The sequence below is a fragment of the Erinaceus europaeus genome, chromosome 11, assembly GCF_950295315.1.
Source record: "Erinaceus europaeus chromosome 11, mEriEur2.1, whole genome shotgun sequence".
NCBI classification, from domain to species: Eukaryota; Metazoa; Chordata; class Mammalia; order Eulipotyphla; family Erinaceidae; genus Erinaceus; species Erinaceus europaeus.
Window position 1 is genome coordinate 115,670,956 of NC_080172.1, and position 21,533 is coordinate 115,692,488.

Consider the following 21,533-nt stretch of genomic DNA (forward strand, 5'->3'; position numbering starts at 1 on the left):
AGCATAAATCAAACCACCATCCACTGTAAGGAAGCAAAGATGTTTATTGACGAATTGCAATCCGGGCCGAGATGGTGACTGGTGTTAGTCTACCAAGCTCGACCCCGAACAGGGTTCAAATCACACAATTTATAGGAATTCAGACTACACTCAGGGAGGGGGAGCACATCACCTTATCAACCTACATCTAATAACAGGCTATAGCAAACACAAGATCCAATCATTTCAAACTTAGCAAAAGCATGATCCATTCAAAGCAAAGCGCGGGCTAGTTTCAAATATAGTAAGATCACACAACCAATAGAATTCAACCAGGCACATCCTCCTGCCATCGGCTATGACCACCCATCCGGTAGACAGCACACCACAAAGTCTGTTCAAAGGTCCTAATAAGGCTTGTCCCCATGTAGGGTCCTTCGAACAATGGGTGGCCTTCACTGATTAGGTCCTGCTTATTCAAAGGTCCTGATAAGGCTTGTCCCCAGGCAGGGTCCTTCGAACAATGGGTGGCCTTCACTGATTAGGTCCTGCTTATTCAAGGGGGAAGGGGCAAGGAATTTTTCTACTTCACTCAGCAAGACATACTAAAAGCACTTAACAAACAACTGCATAAAAAGGGAATTTCAAGGCTACTGCCTTTTACAGTCGGGGTGAGAGTCCATAGCCTGCATCTTTGTTTGTTTTTAAGATTTTATTTATTTATTAATGGAACGTAGGCAGAGAGAGAAAGAACCAGCCATCACTCTGGTTCAGGTGCAGCCGGGGACTGAGCTCACGACCTCATGCTTGAGAGTCCAGCGCTCTGTCCCCTGGGCCACCTCCCGGACCACCGTAGTCTGCGTCCCTCCAGAGCCTTGCAGCTGTGTGCGCGCCCCCCGGCCGACACGGCCTCGAGGACTGTGGTCCCGGGGTGCTCCCCCTTCTCCCCGGGCCTGGGAGGCTGTACCACCCCGTGGCTGGAGTGTTTCCGTGTCTGTGTGTGTCCCTTCTTAGCTCTCTCTTCACCTGCTTTTGAATTTTGTTATCGTCCCCACTTACTTATTGGACACAGACAGAAATTGAGGGGGAGGGGTGCCAGAGAGGCACCTGCAGCCCTGCTTCACCTCTTGCAAAACTGTCCCACTGCAGGTGGGGGCTGGGGCCTCGAACCCCGGTCCCTGGCGATTGTAACATGTGCGCTGAGTCACCACGTGGCCCCTCTCCTCCCCCTTATTGTCTTTCAGCTCTCGAGTCCTCCAGCCTCTGCTTCCCGCCCCCTCCTGCCCCTCCCCTCCTGCCCCTCCCCTCCTGCCCCTCCCCTCCTGCTCCTCCCCCTCCTGCCCCACCCCTCCTCCCCTCCTGCCCCTCCCCTCCTGCCCCTCCCCTCCTGCTCCTCCCCCTCCTGCCCCACCCCTCCTCCCCTCCTGCCCCTCCCCTCCTGCCCCTCCCCCTCCTCCCCTTCCCTCCTGCCCCGCCCCCTCCTCCCCATCCTGCCCCTCCCCCTCATTCCCCTCCTGCCCCTCCCCTCCTGCCCCTCCCCTCCCACCCCTCCCCCTCCTGCCCCTCCCCCTCCTACCCCTCCTGCCCCTCCCCTCCTGCCCCTCCCGCCCCTCCCCTCCTGCCCCTCCCCTCCTGCCCCTCCCGCCCCTCCCCTCCTGCCCCTCCCCTCCTACCCCTCCCCCTCCTACCCCTCCTGCCCCTCCCCTCCTGCCCCTCCCGCCCCTACCCCTGCCACCCCTCCCCTCCTTCCCCTCCCCTCCCGCCCCTCTCCTCCCGCCCCTCCCCGCCCCAGCCGCAGCCCCGCCCACCCCCGTGTCACGTGACGGCGCCGGATTTAAGCTAATCTGCCGGGAGCTCAGCGCCGGTCTGGCTGTGGGTTGGGGGGCTCGTCTCGGGGGCCCGAGGAGGGGCCGCAGCGGTGCCCATGAGTGTGGGGCCAGAGGGGTCGTTGGAGGTGCAGCTGGCCCTGGAGACTGCTGTCCAGGCGGGTGCTGGGGGCGGGGTGTCCCCCAGCCCAGGAGGGGGGGGGGGCGAGCAGGGGGCTGGAGGGGGGGGCCGAGCAGGGGGCTGGAGGGGGGGGCGAGCTGGGGGCTGGGGGCGGGGGGCGAGCAGGGGGCTGGAGGGGGGGGGCGAGCAGGGGGCTGGAGGGGGGGCCGAGCAGGGGGCTGGAGGGGGGGCGAGCAGGGGGCTGGAGGGGGGGGGCCGAGCAGGGGGCTGGAGGGGGGGCCGAGCAGGGGGCTGGAGGGGGGGCGAGCAGGGGGCTGGAGGGGGGGGCCGAGCAGGGGACTGGAGGGGGGGCCGAGCAGGGGGCTGGGGGCGGGGGGCGAGCAGGGGGCTGGAGGGGGGGGCCGAGCAGGGGGCTGGAGGGGGGGCCGAGCAGGGGGCTGGAGGGGGGGCGAGCAGGGGGCTGGAGGGGGGGGGCCGAGCTTGGGGCTGGAGGGGGGGGGCCGAGCAGGGGGCTGGGGGCGGGGGCCGAGCAGGGGGCTGGAGGGGGGGGCCGAGCTTGGGGCTGGAGGGGGGGGGCCGAGCAGGGGGCTGGGGGCGGGGGCCGAGCAGGGGGCGGGGGGCGAGCAGGGGGTTGGAGGGGGGGCCGAGCAGGGGGCTGGGGGCGGGAAGTGCGCGGGGGGGGGGGGGGGCCTCAGACTGCAGGTTCTGGCCAGATTGGGAGGGAGGGGTGCACAGGACTCGGTGGCCTGCAAGGGGCAGGGGGCTTCTAGTGCCAGCTTTTAGGGGCTCATGGGCTCCCTGGGGTCCTGCTTCAGCCCCCCATAGTGTTGGAGGTTACCGGGCCCCCAGCACTGTGCTCAGCTGTAGTTTCGCCAGGGGGGCTCGGCTTCCCTCTTTTGCCCCCCCCACCCAGCCCCCTCTGCTGGGCAGGAGCCGCACAAGTGTCCCCCTTGAGTTCTTTATTATTATTTTCTATTTATTTATAGATATAAATAATAAATAATAGATATTGATGATGATGATTGATTATTATTTATTTGTTTGTTGGCTTTCCCCAAGGGCCGCCCACCTTTTGAGCTGCAGGACCCCAGGGACCCTCGGCCCGGGGATCCAGTGTCCGGGTCCTCCCCTCCGTAATCCTGTCTTTCCCTGCAGACCCTGGAGAGCAGCAGCGCCCCGGGGCCGGGGCCGGGGCAGGAGCAGAGCCCGAGCGCGCAGGAGCCGCAGGACCCGGCCCAGGCTGCCCGGCTGCCCGCGCGCGTCAGGGAGGTCGTCACCCAACACTTCGCCCAGCCCGAGAGCCCAGGTACCAGGCGCCCCGGGCACTGCCCACCCAGACACTGCTCCCACACAGCCGTCCACAACGCTCACCATCACCGCTTTTGCTTCTTTTCTTTTTAATATCTATCTATCTATTTTTTAATATTTATTTTCCCTTTCTGTTGCCCTTGTTTTATTGTTGTAGCTATTATTGTTGTAGTCATTGATGTCGTTGTTGTTGGGTAGGACAGAGAGACATGGAGAGAGGAGGGGAAGACAGAGAGGGGGAGAGAAAGACAGACACCTGCAGACCTGCTTCACCGCCTGGGAAGCGACTCCCCTGCAGGTGGGGAGCCGGGGGCTCGAACCGGGATCCTTATGCCGGTCCTTGTGCTTTGCACCACCTGCTCTTAACCCGCTGCGCCACCGCCCGACTCCCATATCTATTTATTTATTCCCTTTTGTTACCCTTGTTGTTTTTCATTGTTGTAGTTATCATTGTTATTGATGTCGTTGTTGTTGGACAGGACAGAGAGAAATGGAGAGAGGAGGGGAAGGCAGAGAGGGGGAGAGAAAGACAGACACCTGCAGACCTGCTTCACCGCCTGGGAAAGCGACTCCCCTGCAGGTGGGGAGCCGGGGGCTCGAACCAGGATCTTTACACCGGTCCTTGCGCCACATGCGCTTAACCGCCTGACTCCCTCTTTCCTTCTTTTAAACAGGAGCACTGCTCAGCTCTGGTTTATGTTGGTGTGGGGGGATTGAACCTGGGACTTTGGAGCCTCAGGCATGGGAGTCTCTTTGCAGAACCATTAGGCTATCTACCCCTTCCCCGCCACGACTTTTGCATCTCGAATTTATTTATCTTCGTTGGCGAGAGGCCAGACAGACTACTGTTCATCTGCGGTTTATGGTGAAGCCAGTGGTTAAACCTGGGTCAGGTGTGCAAGTCTCGTGCTGTGTGCTGGCATCCTAGCCTCCTTCCTCTCTTCCTGCCTCTCTCTCTCTGTCTTTCAATATTTTATTTATTCTTATTTTATTGGCTAGAGACAAAGAAATCGAGAGGGAAAAGGGAGATGGAGAGGGAGAGAGACACCCGCAGCCCTGTTCATGACTCATGAAATTTTCCCGCTGCAGATGGGGGCCAGGGTCTTGAACCCCCGTCCTTATGCATGGAAACATACACTCAACTCAGTGTACTCCTATGCAGCCTCTTTACTTTTTATTTTATTTTATTTTTCCCACCAGGGATAGTTGCTGGAGAACTGAGCTGGCACTGTGAGTGCACTGTGCCCAGCGGCCATTTATCCTTTTTCTTTAATAGGAGTGTATGTTCTTTTTTAATTTTTAAAATTTATTTATTTTTCCGTTTTGCTGCCTTTGTTGTTTTGTTGTTGTAGTTATTATTGTTATTGATGTTGTTGTTGTTGGATAGGACAGACAGAAATGGAGAGAGGAGGGGAAGACAGAGAGAGAGAGAGAGACAGACACCTGCAGACCTGCTTCACCGCCTGTGAAGTGACTCCTCTGCAGGTGGGGAGCCGGGGACTCGAACCGGGATCCTTACGCCGGTCCTTGTGCTGTGCGCCACGTGCGCTTGACCCGCTGCGCTGCCGCCCGACTCCCAGTAGGAGTGTATGTGAACGCCAGTCCTGCCACCGGAGGCCTGTGTCCCTACCTCCACCCCCCCCTTTTTTTTTTTTTTCCAGAGCACTGCTCAGCTCTAGTTTATGGTGGTGCAGGGGATTGAACCTGGGACTTTGGAGCCTCAGGTATGAGAGTCTCTTTGCAGAACCATTATGCTGTGTACCCCTGCCCGCCACCCCCCTTTAGTGAAGCTGCAAATCTACTCTCACCCCTCACCCAGAGTTTTTTTTTACCTTGGTGCGATACTCCAAACTCAGTCAAATTCTGCTTTGTGTTTCCCTTTCTTTTTTCTTTCTCATTTTAAAAATATTATTATTAGGTAAGCCAGAGAAGTTGAGAGAGGACAGGGAGATAGAGAGGGGGAGGGAGATAACTACAGACCCTCCCCACCTGCAGGGGGGTCACTTCCCAGGCGGTGACGCAGGTCTACAGGTGTCTGTCTTTCTCTACAACTACAATTAATAACTACAACGATAAAACAACAAGGGCAACAAAAGGGAGTAAATAAATAAATATTAAAAAGAAATCAAATAAATAGGGAGTCGGGCGGTAGCACAGCGGTTTAAGCGCAGGTGGCGCTAAGCACAAGGACCGGTGTGAGGAACCCGGTTCGAGCCCCCGGCTCCCCACCTGCACGGGAATCGCTTCACAGGCGGTGAAGCAGGTCTGCAGGTGTCTGTCTTTCTCTCCCCTTTGTCTTCCCCTCCTCTCTCCATTTCTCTCTGTCCTACCCAACAACAACGAGATCAACAACAACAACAACAATAAAACAATAAGGGCAACAAAAGGGAATAAATAAAAAAAAAGATAAAAGAAAAAAAGAAATAAAATAAATAAATTTAAAAAATAATAATCACTTAAAAAAAAAGATACCTACAGACCTGCTTCACCGCTCATGAAGCAGACTTCCCTTTGCTTGAATCGGAGTCTTGTGCTTGGTAAAACATGCACTTGCCCTGGTGTTCCACTGCCTGACCCCTTCACATTTATTTATTATTTACTTATTTTTCCCAGAGCACTGCTCAACTCTGGCTGATGGTAGTGCAGGGGATTGAACTTGGACTTCAGGGCCTCAGGCAGGAGAGTCTCTTTGAATAACCATGATGCTATCTACCCCTGATCCCTTCACATCTCTTTCTGTTTTTTCTCCTTCCTTCTTTCCTTTCCTTTCCTTTTTTTTTTTTTTTTTTTTTGCCTTCAGGGTTATTGCTGGGGCTTGGTCCACTGCTCCTGGAGGCTATTTTTCCCATTTTGTTGCCCTTGTTATTGCCCTTGTTGTAGTTGTTATTGTTGTCATAGCTGTTGTTGGACAGGACAGAGAGAAATGGAGAGAGGAGGGGAAGACAGAGAGGGGGAGAGAAAGACAGACACCCACAGACATGCTTCACCGCCTGGGAAGCGACTCCCCTGCAGGTGGGGAGCCGGGGGCTCGATCGGGGGATCCTTACACCAGCCCTTACACTTTGCGCCATGTGCGCTTAACCACCGACTTCCCCTTTCTTTTATTTTTATTATTTTATTTTATTTTTTGCCTCCAGGGTTGTTATTGCTGGGGCTCCGTGCCTGCACTACAAATCCGCTGCTCCTGGAGGCTATTTTTTTCCCTTTTGTTGCCCTTGTTATCTTTGCTATTATTATTGTCGTCTTCGTAGTTAGATAGGACAGAGAATAGTCAAGAGAGGAGGGGAAGACAGAGGGGGAGAGAAAGACAGACACCTGCAGACCTGCTTCACCGCCTGTGAAGCGACCCTCCTGAAGGGGCTGGGAGCTCAAACCAGGATCCTTACACGAGTCCTTCCTTGCGCTTTGCGCCACGTGCACTTAATACACTGTGCTCCTGCCTGGCCCCCATATTTTAATTTTTAATCAGAGCTACAGAGAGAAACGCCAGAGCACTGCTCAACTCTGCTGCCAGAATTTTTTGCACCTGCGTAATTCCACTGTTCTTGTGGACTCTTTTTAAAAAATATTTATTTACTTAGTGGATAGAAACGAAGTAATTGAGAGAGGACAGGGAGATAGAGAGGGAAGGCGACAGACAGACACCTCAGCCCTGCTTCCCCACTCTTGAACCTGGGTCCTAATGCACTGTAATCTGTAATGTGTGTATCTTACCGCATGCACCATCACCTGCCCCCCCATTTAAAAAAAATCGATATTAGAGGGAGAAAAGGTGTCTTACTATAACTCATGAAGTGGGGGTGTTTCCACGTGGTACTGCTGGGGTCTTGAACCCAGGCCCTCTAGCGTGGCATAGGGTGAGCTCAGCCAGGTGAGTCGCATCCTAGACCCTTACAACCATTCTTTGACTTCCCTTCTTCCTCCCTCCTCTTCCTCTCCCCCACTTCCTGGCCCACACTCCCTTATGCCTGTCTGCCTGCCTGAAGTTGAAGTCCCTAAGTGGTTCTGCCCTGCTCTGCTGCTGGCCAGGACCTGCTTACTCTTACCTGCTTCCCAGATCAGGAAGTGAACAGACCAGTAATTGCAGGGGGTGAGGGCTGGGCATTGGCGCACCAGGTCAAGCACACGTGGTGCTAAGCTCAAGGACCCACGCAAGGATCCGGTTTTGAGCCTCCACTCCCCACCTGCAGGTGGGGCACTTGACAAGTGTTGAAGTGGGTCTCCAGGTTTCTCTTTTTCTCTCTCCCCCTCCACTCTCTCCTTTTTTCTTCTGTATTACCTTTGTTTATGGATAGAGACAGTCAGAAATCCAGAGGGAAGGAGATGATACACAGAGAGACACCTGCAGCCCTGCTTCACCGCCTGCAAAGCTTTCCCCTTGCAGGTGGGGACTGGGGCCTCGAACCCAGGTCCTTGTGCATTGTAACATGTGCGCTCAACCACGTGAGCCACTACCCGGCCTCCGACCCCTCCTCTGTCAGTTTCTCTCTGTCCTAGCCAATAAAATAGAAAAATGGTCACCAGGAGCAGTGGATTCGTAGAGCTGGCACAGAGCCCCAGCAATAATCCTGGAGGCAAATAAAGAGCGAGAGCGAGGAGGTCAAAAATGAGGGAAGGAACTGTGAAACGATTTCTTTTTTTAAAATTTATTTTTATTTTTTTTTACTTTTAATTTTTATTATTTTTTTTAACTTTTTTTTTTAGTTATCTTTATTTATTCGATAGAAACAGCCAGAAATTGAGAGGGAAGGAGGAGACAGAGCGACACCTGCAGCCCTGCTTCACCACTTGCAAAGCTTTCCCCCTGCAGGTGGGGGTCAGGGCCTCGAACCCGGGTCCTTACGCACTGTAACATGTCACTCAACCAGGTGCGCCACCACCCGGCCCCACTTTTAATTTTTTTTTAACCAGAGCACTGCTCAGCTCTGGCTTATGGTGGTGCAGGGGATTGAACCTGGGACTTTGGAGCCTTAAGCATGAGAGTCTCTTTGCAGAACCGCGATGCTGTCTCCCCTCCGCCCGAAACAAGGTTTCCGATACCTGCACCCTCTGGCCCATCAGCTGGAGCTGTGCCCGCTCGGTCTGGCACGAGGCCCGTGCCTTTGCCCACCCTTTCGTCCCCCCTCTACTGCTTGTGCAGCCCGGTGCTGTGTCCAGCCCCTCGGTGGCTCTCCCAGAGGCTTGGTCCCTCTTGCAGCCTCCAGTGACGAGCGGGGCACCTGCAGGGGAAGGCGACCACCCGGGCTGTGGGGGAGGCCGGTGACGTGCCCGCTTCTCCCTTTCTAGCTCAGCTGCCCGCTGCAGAGATGGCATCGACGCTGTCGCTTCAGGAGGAGAACCAGCTGCTGCAGCAGGAGCTGTCCCGCGTGGAGGACTTGCTGGCCCAGAGCAGGGCCGAGCGTGACGAGCTGGCCATCAAGTACAATGCAGTCAGCGAGAGGGTGCGTGCTTCCTCGGGGATGGGGCTGGGGTGGCCTGGGCTGCCCTGCTGGGAGGCCGGGGAGATGGCCCGCGGACCCTGGAGTCAGCATGGCCTGGCCAGCCAATGGGCTCTGCCAACTTAGCCACAGGCAGACCGCCTGGATTTTGGTGTGGAGGTGGAGGTGTGGCATGGACTGAATGAGATGAGGGGTGGAGTGGCTGCTGCCGGGAGTCTGTCTTTCTTTCTTCCTTTTTTTAACATTAAAAAAAAAAATTGGGCGGAGCGTAGATAGCATCATGGTTATGCAAACAGACTGTCATGCCTGAGGCTCCAAAGTCCCAGGTTCAATCCCCCCGCACCGCCATAAGCCAGAGCTGAGCAGTGCTCTGGTTAAAAAAAAAAAAAAAAGTATCAAGCAATTACAGAAGCCAGACCTTCCACTTTCTGCACCCCACAACGACCTTGGGTCCATGCTCCCAGAGGGATAGAGAATGGGAAAGCTATCAGGGGAGGGGAGGGGTAGGGTGGTGGGAATTGTGTGGAGTTGTACCTCTCCTATCCTACGGTTTTGTTAATGTCTCCTTTCTTAAATAAGTAAAAAAAAAGAAAATTGTCATTATTTATTTATGGGATAGAGACAGCCAGAAATTGAGAAGGAAGGGGTAATAGGGAGAGAGACAGAGAGACGCCTGTAGCACTGCCTCACCACTTGCAAAGCTTTCCCCCTGCAGGTGGGGACTGGGGGCTCAAACCCTGGTCCTGGTCCATTGCAATATGTGCGCTGCCACCTGGCCCCCTTTCTTTATTTTTACAGGAACACTGCTCAGCTCTGTTTTTTTTTAAAATTTCTTTATTGGGGGATTAATGTTTTACAGTCAACAGTAAAATACAATAGTTTGTACATGGGTAACATTTCTCAGTTTTCCCTATAACACTCTAACCCCCACCTAGGTCCTCCTCCGCCATCATGTTCCAGGACCTGAACCCCTACCCCACCCCAGAGTCCTTGACTTTGGTGCAACACACCAACTCCAGTCCCAGTTCTGCTTTGTGTTTCCCCTTCTGATCTTGTTTTTAAACTTCTGCCTATGAGTGAGATCAGTCCATATTCATCCTTCTGTTTCTGATTTGTCTCCCTTAACAAGATTCCTTCAAGCTCCATCCAAGATGGGGTGGAGAAGGTGAAGTCACCACTTTTGATAGCTGAGTAGTATTCCATTGTGTATATAGACCACAACTTGCTCAGCCACTCATCTGTTGTTGGACACCTGGGTTGCTTCCAGGTTTTGGCTGTTACAAATTGTGCTGCTGTGAGCGCAGGTGTACACAGATCTTTTTGGGGTGGATGTGTTGGGTTCCTTAGGATATACCCCCAGAAAACAACTTGCAGGGTCATAGGGCAGGTCCATTTCTAGCCTTCTGAGAGACTCCAGACTGTTCTCCACAGAGGTTGGACCCATTGACATTCCCACCAGCAGTGCAGGAGGGTTCCTTTGACCCCACACCCTCTCCAGCGTTTGCTGCTGTTACCTTTTCTGATGTCTGACATTCTCACAGGAGTGAAGTGGTATCTCATTGTTGTCTTGATTTGCATTTCTCTGACCATCAGAGACTTGGAGCATTTTTTTTTCACTGTCTCTCTCTCCCTCTCTCCTGTCCTCTCTCAATTTCTCTCTGTCCTGTCCAATCAAGTGGACAACATGGCCGCCAGGAGCAGTGGATTCCTAGTGCTGACAGTGAGCTCCAGTGATAACCCTGGAGGCAACAAATAAATAAATAAATAAATGCCAGAGAGAACTGGGTTGGCACGGTTGTCATGGGACAGTTGGCTCCGGTAAAGCTGGAAGGAGCTTGGCCATGACCCTGTAACGAAGCTTGGAGATGGAGGCCGGCCCAGGTTCCCCTGGCTGGCACTGGCAGGGCCGGGCCTGTCTGTGCTGGCATGTGCGTTACAAAGAGGGCCGTGCATCTCTGTGCAAGGTTGTGGGGTGTGCCCGTGTCTGTCTGCCCGCCGGGACAAGCCCCCGACTTGTTGGGACTTGCAGCGGGGTGGGGAGCTCTGCAGTGACCCCCGACAGGGGGACAGCGTGGGGCTAGTTACCCCGGGGCTTACAGGGGGTGTGGAGGGGGCTGGCCCTGGTCCCACATCGTCCCTAGATGCAGCCTGAGCCCGCCTCCTCCCTTCAGGCCTTTCTTCTGGCCAGAGGCACAGTGCCAGCCCCAGGGGGTGGCCGCCTAACCGCCAGCTTCTGGCTGACAGTGAGGTTAGTACTGCCCTCCAGCAGGCAGGGGCAGGGGCAAGGGGCAAGGTAGCAGGTTCCTGTGACGGTGGAACACAGCGGCCTGGAGGGGGGTTGCTTTACGTGGCGGCCCTTTGCGATTCTGGAACATTCTGTTGTGTTTGTTGTTGGCGGGAGGGATCCTGAATCGAGGGGAACCCGCTGTTGGACTGTCCTGTCACTGAGAGGGTGTGAGGGAGGCCCTGCCTGGAATGGAAGCAGGGACTGGACAGGAATGGCCGTGACCCTGTCCTGAGGAGTTCCCCACGGAGACTGTCAGGAGCTGGAGGTCACCCTAGGAGGGGAGGCTGAGGCTCAGAGAGGGGCCTCTGGTTGTTGGTGGAGCTGAGATGAGCCCCCTGACTTGGAGCTGTGGTCTTGGAGCGCTGGGCCTGTGGTGCTGGGTAGGGGCCAGTCAGTAAAGTTGATCTGACTTTTCTTTTTTCTTTTTTTAAATTTTTAAAAATATTTATTTATTTTCCCTTTTGTTGCCCTTGTTGTTTTTATTGTTGTTGTTATTGATGTCATCGTTGTTGGATAGGACAGAGAGACATGGAGAGAGGGGGAGAGAAAGACACCTGCAGACCTGCTTCACCGCCTGTGAAGCCAAAACAAAGATGATGTATCAGGGAGCAGGCCATAGTATCAGGAGTGCAGGGTGCTTTGTGAGGCAGGGAGTCTGGTAAGACGAGGCAAACCTTGGGGGGTTGTGTCCTTCTCTCTCGACCTCTCAGTAGAGAGAGAGACTGACAGGATGGACGTCCCCTCAAGTCAAGCCCTGCCAAGCTCAACCACATCCTCACAATTTCCCTATACTGGGGATCACACCAGGGCCTTGTTCATCAAAGTTCTGCATCTACTGTTCGTGACTTCCCCAGCGCTGTTACCTTTAAACCTCACGGCGTGCCCGGGGTGGGCCCTGCACTCAGGGCCTGGGAGCTCGAATCTGGAGCCTGGTGATAGGATCAGGGACACTGAGGCAGGTGCCCCCAGTGGTCACCTCTCAGATCGGTGGGAGGACCTCAGGGTCCCTGTGGAGGCTGCCTGTGCGTGTGCGTGTGCGTGTGTGTGCGTGTGTGTGTGTGTGTGTGTGTATATGTTTCCTCACTGGAGGGATGGTTTACAGTTGGTAGTAACATCCAGTTGTCGGTCCATGTGTCACATTCCTCAGTTTTGCGCGTCACTCTCTAACCCCCAACCTGGCTCAGGACCTGAACCCTCCCCCCACTCTAGAGTCCTTGACTTTGGTGCAGTCCACCAAAGGAGGTTGCCCTTTTTTTAAAAAAAAAAAAAGTTAAATATTTTTCTTTATTCCCTTTTGTTGCCCTTGTTGTTTTGTTGTAGTTATTATTGCTGTCATCATTGTTGGCTAGGACAGAGAGAGGAGGGGAAGACAGAGAGGGGGAGAGAAAGACAGACACCTGCAGACCTGCTTCACCGCCTGTGAAGCGACTCCCCTGCAGGTGGGGAGCCGGGGGCTCGAACTGGGGTCCTTATTCGGGTCCTTGTGCTTTGCGCTACGTGCACTTAACTTGCTGCGCTACCGCCCGACCCCCAAGGAGGCTGCCTTTTATCTGACCGCTGAGAAGCAGGTATGGGCCCAGCAGGGCAGCTGGAAGGGGGTGTGTGGCTGTACCCCCTCATCTCTGCAGGGACCCCCAGTGTCCATGACAACCTGGACAAGACTGAATTGAATGGTGGCCCAAGGCAGCCGTTGCTAAGGGCAACGGTAAACTTCTTTTACTGCAAGCTCGGCTTAGCTTGGAATGAAGCTGAATTAACAGAGAAATGGGAAGGCTGTTTTGTGAGGCGCAAACCTTTGTGGAGAGGAGCGAGGTGTGGCCAGGAGTGGCCTGGGTCTGAGTGAGGTTGGGAGGGGTGGAGCTCCTGGCTGAACCCTTTTAGAACATTGGTGGTTTTGTTCATTTTTAAAATTATTTATTTATTTTTTATTTATTTTCCCTTTTGTTGCCCTTATTTTTCATTGTTGTTGTAGTTATTGTTGTTGTTATTGATGTCATTGTTGTTAGATGGGACAGAGAGACATGGAGAGAGGAGGGGAAGACAGAGAGGGCGAGAGAAAGACAGACACCTGCAGACCTGCTTCACCGCCTGGGAAGCGACTCCCCTGCAGGTGGGGAGCCGGGGGCTCGAACCTGGATCCTTATGCCGGCCCTTGCACTTTGCGCCACGTGCGCTTAACCCGCTGCGCTACCGCCCGACTCCCTATTTTAAAAATTATTATTATGTTTACTTATTGGATAGAGACAGCCAGTAGAGAGGAAGGGGGAGATAGGGAGAGAAACAGAGACACCTGCAGACCTGCTTCACTAATTGTGAAGCTTTCCCCTGCTAGTGGGGGCTGGAGGCTTGAACCCTGATCCTTGTGCATTGTAACAGGTGCGCCACCATGCAAGCCTCCTTTTTGTTATTGTTGTTGTTAATATTTATTTATTTATTGGGTAGAGACAGAAATTGAGAAGGGGAAGATAGAAAGGGAAGGAGTTAGAGAGACACTTGTAGCTCTCCTCCACTACTTGTGAAGAAGCTTCCCCTGCAGGCTTGAACCTGGGTCTTTGTGTACTGGTATGTGTGTGCTTAACTGGTGTGCCACCACCCGGCCCCTCTGCCCCTTCCTTTTTTTTAAAAAATATTTTATTTTATTTATTTATTCCCTTTTGTTGCCCTTGTTGTTTTATTGTTGTAGTTATTATTGTTGTTGTCGTCGTTGTTGAATAGGACAGAGAGAAATGGAGAGAGGAGGGGAAGACAGAGAAGAGGAGAGAAAGACAGACACCTGCAGACCTGCTTCACCACCTGTGAAGCGACTCCCCTGCAGGTGGGGAGCCGGGGGGCTCAAACCGGGATCCTTATGCCGGTCCTTGGGCTTTGCGCCACATGCGCTTAACCTGCTGCACTACCGCCTGACTCCCCCTGCCCCTTCCTTTTTAAAAATTCTTTTAATATTTATTTATTCCCTTTTGTTGCCCTTGTTTTATTGTTGTAGTTATTATCGATGTCATTGTTGTTGGATAGGACAGAGAGAAATGGAGAGAGGAGGGGAAGACAGAGGGGGAGAGAAAGACAGACACCTGCAGACCTGGTTCACCGCCTGTGAAGCGACTCCCCTGCAGGTGGGGATCCTTGCTCCTGCCTTCACGCGTTGCGCCATGTGTGCTTAACCTGCTGTGCTACCGCCCGACTCCCCCCCCCTTTTTTTTTATACCTGAACACCACTCAGTCTTGTTTATTGCTGGTGCTTGGGATTGAACCTGGAATGTCTTACATGCCAGCCCTGTGTCCCGCCGCTGCTGCACCCTCTCCCAAGCTCTGCCTGACCCCTCCAGATCACAGAAGCAAACAGCACCTGCGTGACACAGATTTGCAGAATAGACCACAAACCATCGGGGCCCTCCCGTCACATGACAGAACCCCCAGACACCACCGATCACACAGCTCGCCATGCAGAACGTGGCTCAAGACGCAGTTTGAGCCACATGGTCAGACACCTCCCACCCAGATATGTCGCCCACCTTCTCAGCACCTGACCCACACATCTTAGGGACGTGCGCGGTCTGACAGAGTGCACACCCTGACAGCCCCTCCCCGCTACGTGGGGGCACAAAGCGGGGAGCCTCTGACGCGCAGCTGATGGAAGTACCGAGCTTGACACGCCCCCGGACCCACCATGCACAGACGCGGGCACCCGTGCCGGGATAGACCACACTCCCAGATGCCCGTCCCCCGACCCCCTGAAGGCCCAGGCATGCAGACACACGGGATTCCCCGTGGGGACCGATGACACTGCACAGCTCGCTCATACCCGCTCGCCAAGTGTGTGAAGGCTTGGACACTGCCTGGTTATTGGACTTCACACACACGCTGCCTCTCCAGCAGGCTTGGAGCCCACCCTGCAGGCTGACCCCCCCCCCCCCCCACACACACACACACACACACACACGCTGCTTCTGCAGCAGCCCCGTGGACACAGGCCTCTCCACCCCAGCACTGTCCCCAGGGGGTGTCCCCTGTGGGACAGAGAAATGAAGTTGCTTTCAGCTCTGTCATTCATCCCTGATCACACTGGAGGGCTGACCTGGACTGAGCTCACTCTAAGGCTGGCCCCGCAGGCGGTGTGTGCGGGTTGGAGACGGTCAGCCGGGCTGCTGGCTGTTGGTGCTGTCATCCTAATGAGCGGCTTCCCTGGCTACGGGGCAGCCAGAGCCAGGCGGTGCCCTCGGGGTCTGGTGATGCTGTCCAGGGGTGGAGGAAGGGGCGTTGGGAGCAGAAGCCTTCCCCCAGGTCAGGGAGTGGTGGCAGCCTGAGGACGGGCCGGGACTGACAGGGCATCAAGCCGGTGCCGGGGGCTGCAGATCTGAGCGGGGGGTGGGCCGGGAGGGAGGCAGGGCAGCTGTGTGTCCCCCGGGCACGCCTGGCACCAGCTGTGTGCCAGTCTCTGAGCGCAGCCAGGCCTGTGCATTCGATGCTGCTGCTCTGACTGTCGGCTCAGGAATCCAATGCTGATTCTCAGGCACGGCAGCCGAGACACGGGGAGGGGCGGCCAGAGCTCGCTTCGGGTGGGTGGTGGGGAGCGGGGGGCAGGCCTCCAGTGATGTGGACAGCTGCAGAGACGGGCGCCCGGGGCCTCTACAGGCAGCCCCCCGGGGGCAGCTTCGTGCTCTGCACTCACACGGTGGTCGGGGCTCCCTGTGCGTGTGCCATGACCCTGCACCCCTCGCATGCCCTGTGTGTTCCCGCGTGATGCCGACAGCCGTGCGCCCCGGGTCTGCCCCCCTGTGCTTGCGAGGCCCCCTCCCGCCCCCGGGGAGGTCCACAGCTGCCTTCCTGGAGGAGGCCCAGGGCGCTCACCCTCATCACCCTCACCGGGGCCTTTCCCTGCAGCTGGAGCAGGCTGTGCGGCTGGAGTCGGGGGAGCCGGATGCGAGGGAGCCGCGGGGGCTGGTGTGGCAGAGCGTGGAGCTGCGGAGGCAGCTGCAGGAGGAGCAGGCCTCCTACCGGCGCAAGCTGCAGGCCTACCAGGAGGGCCAGCAGAGGCAGGCCCAGCTCGTGCAGCGGCTGCAGGCCAAGGTCAGGGCTGCCCGCCCCGCTCCCGCCCCCCGTGCTCACTCTGTCCTGCTCCGTCCCGTCCCGGGGGCTCACTGCCTGCCCGCTCTCCCACGCACCCCCAGATTATCCAGTCCAAGAAGCAGTGCTCGGAGACAGAGCAGCAGCTGCGGGAGAGGTCCGCGGAGCTGGAGCAACAGCGGCTGAGGGTGGGTTCCGGCGTGGGTGACGGAGGGGCAGGGAAGCCCCTTCCTGCCCTGTGTCCAGCCTGATGCCCCCCCCTGTCCCCCCTCACACAGGATGCAGAGCACAGCCAGGACCTGGAGAGCGCACTCACCCGCCTGGAGGAGGAGCAGCAGAGGCAGGGCAGGGCAGGGCAGGGCAGGGCAGGGCAGGCAGGCGGGGTGCCCCTCTCTGGCCTGGCGCCCACTTGTCCTTCCTGTCTCACCCAGGAGTGCCAGCCTGGCCCAGGTGAATGCCATGCTCCGAGAGCAGCTGGACCAGGCAAACTCGGCCAACCAGGTGCTGAGTGAGGACATCCGCAAGGTGACCAGTGACTGGACGCTTAGCCGCAAGGAGCTGGAGCAGCGGGAGGCAGCCTGGCGGCGTGAGGAGGAGGTGGGCAGGTGGCGGGGCAGTGAGGCCTTGCTGGGCCAGGCTGGCGTCCAGAGAAGGGCTCCTCTCTGTGGCGTGGTGTCTGTGGTGGTGGCGTGCGTGCCTGTGTGCGTGTGTGGTTTGCCAGGAGAGACTTTTTCTTGCCACCAGGGCTTTGCTGGGTGTCCATGTCTGTAGGCTTCCACTACTCACATTGCCTTCTTCTCTCTAAGATTTTATTTATTAATGTGACAGGTGAATGGTTGATAGGAGGGGCTGGGTGGTGGTGCAACCAGTAAAGTGAATAAAGTTGCCGTGTGTGAGGACCCAGGTTCAAGTCCCTGGTCCCTACCAGTAGGGAGTAAGCTTTACAAGGGATGGAGCAGGCTACAGGTGTCTCTCTGTCTCTTTCCCTCTCTCCCTCTACTCTTGACCTATTTCTCTCTCTCTGTCATAATTAAAAAAAAAAAAAAATATATATATATATATAGAGAGAGAGAGCGCGCAAATGAGGGGGCCAAGTGGTGACACAGCTGGTTGATCACACGTTACAACAGACAAGGACCCCACCTGCAGGGGGAAGCTTTGCAAATGGTGAAGCAGGACTGCAGGTGTCTTTCTCCTTCCCTCTCTACCTCCCCTTCCCTCTTAGTTTCTGGCTGTCTCTATCCAATAAATAAAGATAATTAAAAAAAAAAAGAAATGATTGTGTTAAAAGAGTTAGTTCATCACTCTGAAACATGGGTTGCCAGGGATTGAACTCAAGACTTCATGCTTCACCTGCAGGGAGAAAGCTTCAGGAGGATGCTGCAGATATACAGGTGTCTGTCTGTCTCCGTCTCCGTCTCTCTTTCCCCCCTCCTTTCACAATTACTTTCTTTTTAAAAAAAAAATTTATTTATTTATCCCCTTTGGCTGCCCTTGTTTTATTGTTGTAGTTATTATTATTGTTGTCATCATTGTTGGCTAGGACAGAGAGAAATGGAGAGAGGAGGGGAAGACAGAGAGGGGGAGAGAAAGACAGACACCTGCAGACCTGCTTCACCGCCTGGGAAGAGACGCCCCTGCAGGTGGAGAGCCGGGGGCTTGAACCGGGATACTTACATTGGTCCCTGCATTTTGCACCACCTGCGCTTAACCCGCTGCGCTACCGCCCACCTCCCTCAGAACTACTTTCTGTCCTGTCAAATAAAATAGAAGAAAAAGGGGGAAAAAAAAAAAAGACCTCATGCTTCCAAGTTCAGTGCCCCACTCACTACACCACTTCCTGGGCCTCCTCAATGAAGAATCATCATCATCATTATTTATTTATTTGTTAACTATTTATTTATTCCCTTTTGTTGCCCTTGTTATTTTATTGTTGTAGTTATTGACATCGTCATTGTTGGAGAGGACAGAGAGACATGGAGAGAGGAGGGGAAGACAGAGAGGGGGAGAGAAAGACAGACACCTGCAGACCTGCTTCACTATCTGGGAAGCGACTCCCCTGCAGGTGGGGAGCCGGGGGCTCGAACCGGGATCCTTATGCCGGTCCTTGCGCTTTGTGCCACGTGCGCTTAACCCACTGCGCTACCACCCGCCTCCCTTAATTTATTATTATTATCATACCAGCGTGCTGCTCAGCTCTGCCTTATATGGTGTGAGGGATTGAACCTGGGACTTCAGAGCCTCAGGCATTAGTCTTTTTGCAGAACCGTTTTGCTTACTCTCTTGCCCTCCAGTAAACTTACAGATTTTTTTTTTTTCTGAGTGAGTGAGAAAGAGAGCAAGGGAGGGGAAGGGAGAGAGACTAGCACACCACATGCAGTGCCAGGAACCAAAGCCAGGACCTCATGCCTGTGGGTCCAGAGTTCTATCCCTGTGCCGCCTCTAGGGCCTCTGTGTAATATCCTCCCCCTCTCCCCAAATCGAGGGTGAGACACAGAAAGGGAGAAAGAGAGAGAGAGAGGCGACAACAAGGCAGCACTGCTTCACTGATCGTGAAGTTTCCCCTATGCACGGTGCTCCCATGTGGGGGCCGGAGGCTTACAGCCGGGTCCCTGCGTACGGTAAGGTGTGAGCTCTGCTGAGTGACCATCCCCCAGCCTGCAGGCGGGACCTCTAGGAGAGGTGAGGAGGTGTCATAATAGAGGCTTGAACGCATGTGTCAGCAAGCTCCAGGAACCGGGTTTAAAACCCCTGGTCCCCACCTGCAGGGGGAAGCTTCACAAGGGGTGAAATAGGGCTGTCGTTGGTTCTCTCTCTCTTTTTCTCTTCTCTCTTAATTTCTCTCTGTCTCTATTCAATGAATAATTTTTGTTCCCATTAGAGCACTGGAATCAGCTCATGTGAAACTTTCTCTTCCATATATATATATATATATATATATATATATATATATATGAAAAAAAATTTCATATATATGAAATAAAAAATATATATGAAAGAGAAAGTATTATATTAAATATATATATTAAATACAAAAAATTATTGTATTTAATATATATATTAAATACAATGAGTAAGATATTTATCTGGGGGAGTCGCTTCACAAGCGGTGAAGCAGGTCTGCAGGTGTCTACCTTTCCCCCTCCTCTCTCCATTTCTCTCTGTCCTATCCAACAACAACGACAACAATAATAATAACTACAACAATAAAACAACACACGGGAATAAATAAATAAATATTTAAAAAAGAAAGATATTTATCTGGCCTGCCTGAAGATGCGGATAACTGAGGAGAGCAGGCTGGAGGTAGATAGCATAGTGGTCATGCAGACAGACTCTGAGCCTGAGGCTTCAGGGTCCCAGGTTCAATCCTCTGCACCACCATAAGCCAGAGCTCAGCAGTGCCCTGGTAAAACATAGCAGCTCCAAAAACACAGAAAACATAGCAGCAAGCAGAATAGTGGCCCCGGGCCCTCACGCCACCGGCCGAGCCTGCGTTTCCCTCCTGTTGCCCATGTGGATGCAGGTAATAGGTGGAGTAACTGCCCACAGCCACTGGCTGGCAGCCGGGAAGCTCGCCTCGGCCCTCAGCACAGCCGGCCTGTCCTCCTCCGTGTCTTTCGCAGCTGCCCCGCCAGGAAACCCGGGGCCCTTTGGGAAAGGGAGGCGGAGGGGACCGGGCGGAGGTGCATTCGGTTGAGAGCACAGATTGATCACCGGGAGCGAGAACCAACTTCAAGATCCTGGTCCCCACCTGTAGGGGAAGCTTCATGAGCGGTGAAGCAGTGCTGTACGTCTCTCTCGGTTTTCTTAAGCTTATTTATTTATGTATTTATTTATTTACTTTCCCTTTTGTTGCCCTTGTTGTTTAACATTGTTGTCGTTATTGTTGTAGTCATTGGATGGGACAGAGAGAAATGGAGAGAGGAGGGGAAGACAGAGAGGGGGGGAAGACAGAGAGGAGGGGAAGACAGAGAGGAGGGGAAGACAGAGAGGAGGGGAAGACAGAGAGGAGGGGAAGACAGAGAGGAGGGGAAGACAGAGAGGAGGGGAAGACAGCTCGAACCAGGATCCTTACGCCGGTTCTAGAGCTTTGCACCACGTGCGCTTAACCTGCTGTGCCACCGCCTGACTCCCTCTCTTTTTTCTTTTTCTTTTGTATTATTATTATTTTTTAATATTTATTTATTCCCTTTTGTTGTCCTTGTTGTTTTATTGTTGTAGTTACTATTGATGCCATCGTTGTTGCATAGGACAGAGAGACATGGAGAGAGGAGGGGAAGACAGAGAGGGGGAGAGAAAGACAGACACCTGCAGACCTGCTTCACCACCTGGGAAGCGACTCCCCTGCAGGTGGGGAGCCGGGGGCTCGAACCGGGATCCTTACGCCGGTCCTTGTGCTTTGCGCCATGTGCGCTTATTCCACTGTGCTACCGCCCGACTCCCTGTATTTTTTTTTTTTTTACCAGAGCACTGTTCAGCTCTGGCTAATGGTGCAGGGGATTGAACCTGGGACTGTGGAACCTCAGGCATGAGAGTCTCTTTGTAGAACCATTATGCTATCTACCCCTTGCTCTTCTCTTTTTTCTATTTCTTTCTATCTTTCTTTCCTTCCTCCCTCCCTCTCTCCTTCCTCCCTTCCTTCCTTCCTTCCTTTCTTTCTTTCTAAAAAGGAAACATTGACAAAACCATAGGATAAGAGAGGTACAACCCCACACAGTTCCCACCACCGGAACTCCGTATCCCACTCCCTCCCCTGATAGCTTTCCCATTCTCTATCCCTCTGGGAGCATGGACCCAGGGTCACTGTGGGTTGCAGAAGGCGGAAGGTCTGGCTTCTGTCATTGCTTCCCCGCTGAACATGGGTGTTGACAGGTGGATCCATACTCCCAGCCTGCCTCTCTCTTTCCCTAGTGGGGCAGGGCTCTGGGGAAGCGGGGCTCCAGGACACATGGGTGGGGTTGTCTGTCCAGGGAAGTCTGGTCGGCATCCTGCAAGCACCCGGAACCTGGTGGCTGAAAAGAGAGTTAGCATACAAAGCCAAACACACTGTTGATCAGCTCCTTTTATTGCCACCAGGGTTACTGCTGGAGCTCAGTGCCGGTGCTATGAATCCACTGCTCCCAGTGGCCATTTTTTTTCCTTTCTTTTTTCTTTTGGTAGGACAGAGTAGGACCCAGTGTGCCACTGCCCAGCTCCCCACCTCCCCCCACTGTCAATTTCACTTTGTCCTATCAAACAGAAATAAAAAGAAAGCTAGAAAAGTTATGTGAAATAAAGAAAAAGGAGGAGGGGGTCGGGCGGTGGCGCAGCGGGTTAAGCTCACTTGGCGCAAAGCGCAAGGACCAGTGTAAGGATCCCAGTTCGAGCCCCCTGCTCTCCACCTGCAGGGGAGTCACTTCACAGGCGGTGAAGCAGGTCTGCAGGTGTCTGTCTTTCTCTCCCCCTCTCTGTCTTCCCCTCCTCTCTCCATTTCTCTCTGTCCTATCCAACAACGACATCAATAATAACTA

The 21,533-nt window shown here is 54.3% G+C and overlaps 1 protein-coding gene across 1 annotated transcript in view; it reads left to right on the forward strand.

Annotated features, from left to right (window-relative positions):
* The first annotated feature begins 1,879 nt into the window (after nt 1-1,879).
* CROCC (ciliary rootlet coiled-coil, rootletin) overlaps nt 1,880-21,533 on the forward strand; it is an 81,259-nt gene continuing 61,605 nt past the window's right edge. Inside the window, exons 1-7 of the mRNA XM_060200827.1 lie at nt 1,880-1,963; nt 3,082-3,232; nt 8,521-8,675; nt 15,838-16,023; nt 16,125-16,208; nt 16,299-16,360; nt 16,452-16,617. Coding sequence (XP_060056810.1) covers nt 1,904-1,963; nt 3,082-3,232; nt 8,521-8,675; nt 15,838-16,023; nt 16,125-16,208; nt 16,299-16,360; nt 16,452-16,617 — 864 coding nt within the window. The 5' untranslated portion in view covers nt 1,880-1,903. The remainder of the gene's footprint in view (nt 1,964-3,081; nt 3,233-8,520; nt 8,676-15,837; nt 16,024-16,124; nt 16,209-16,298; nt 16,361-16,451; nt 16,618-21,533) is intronic.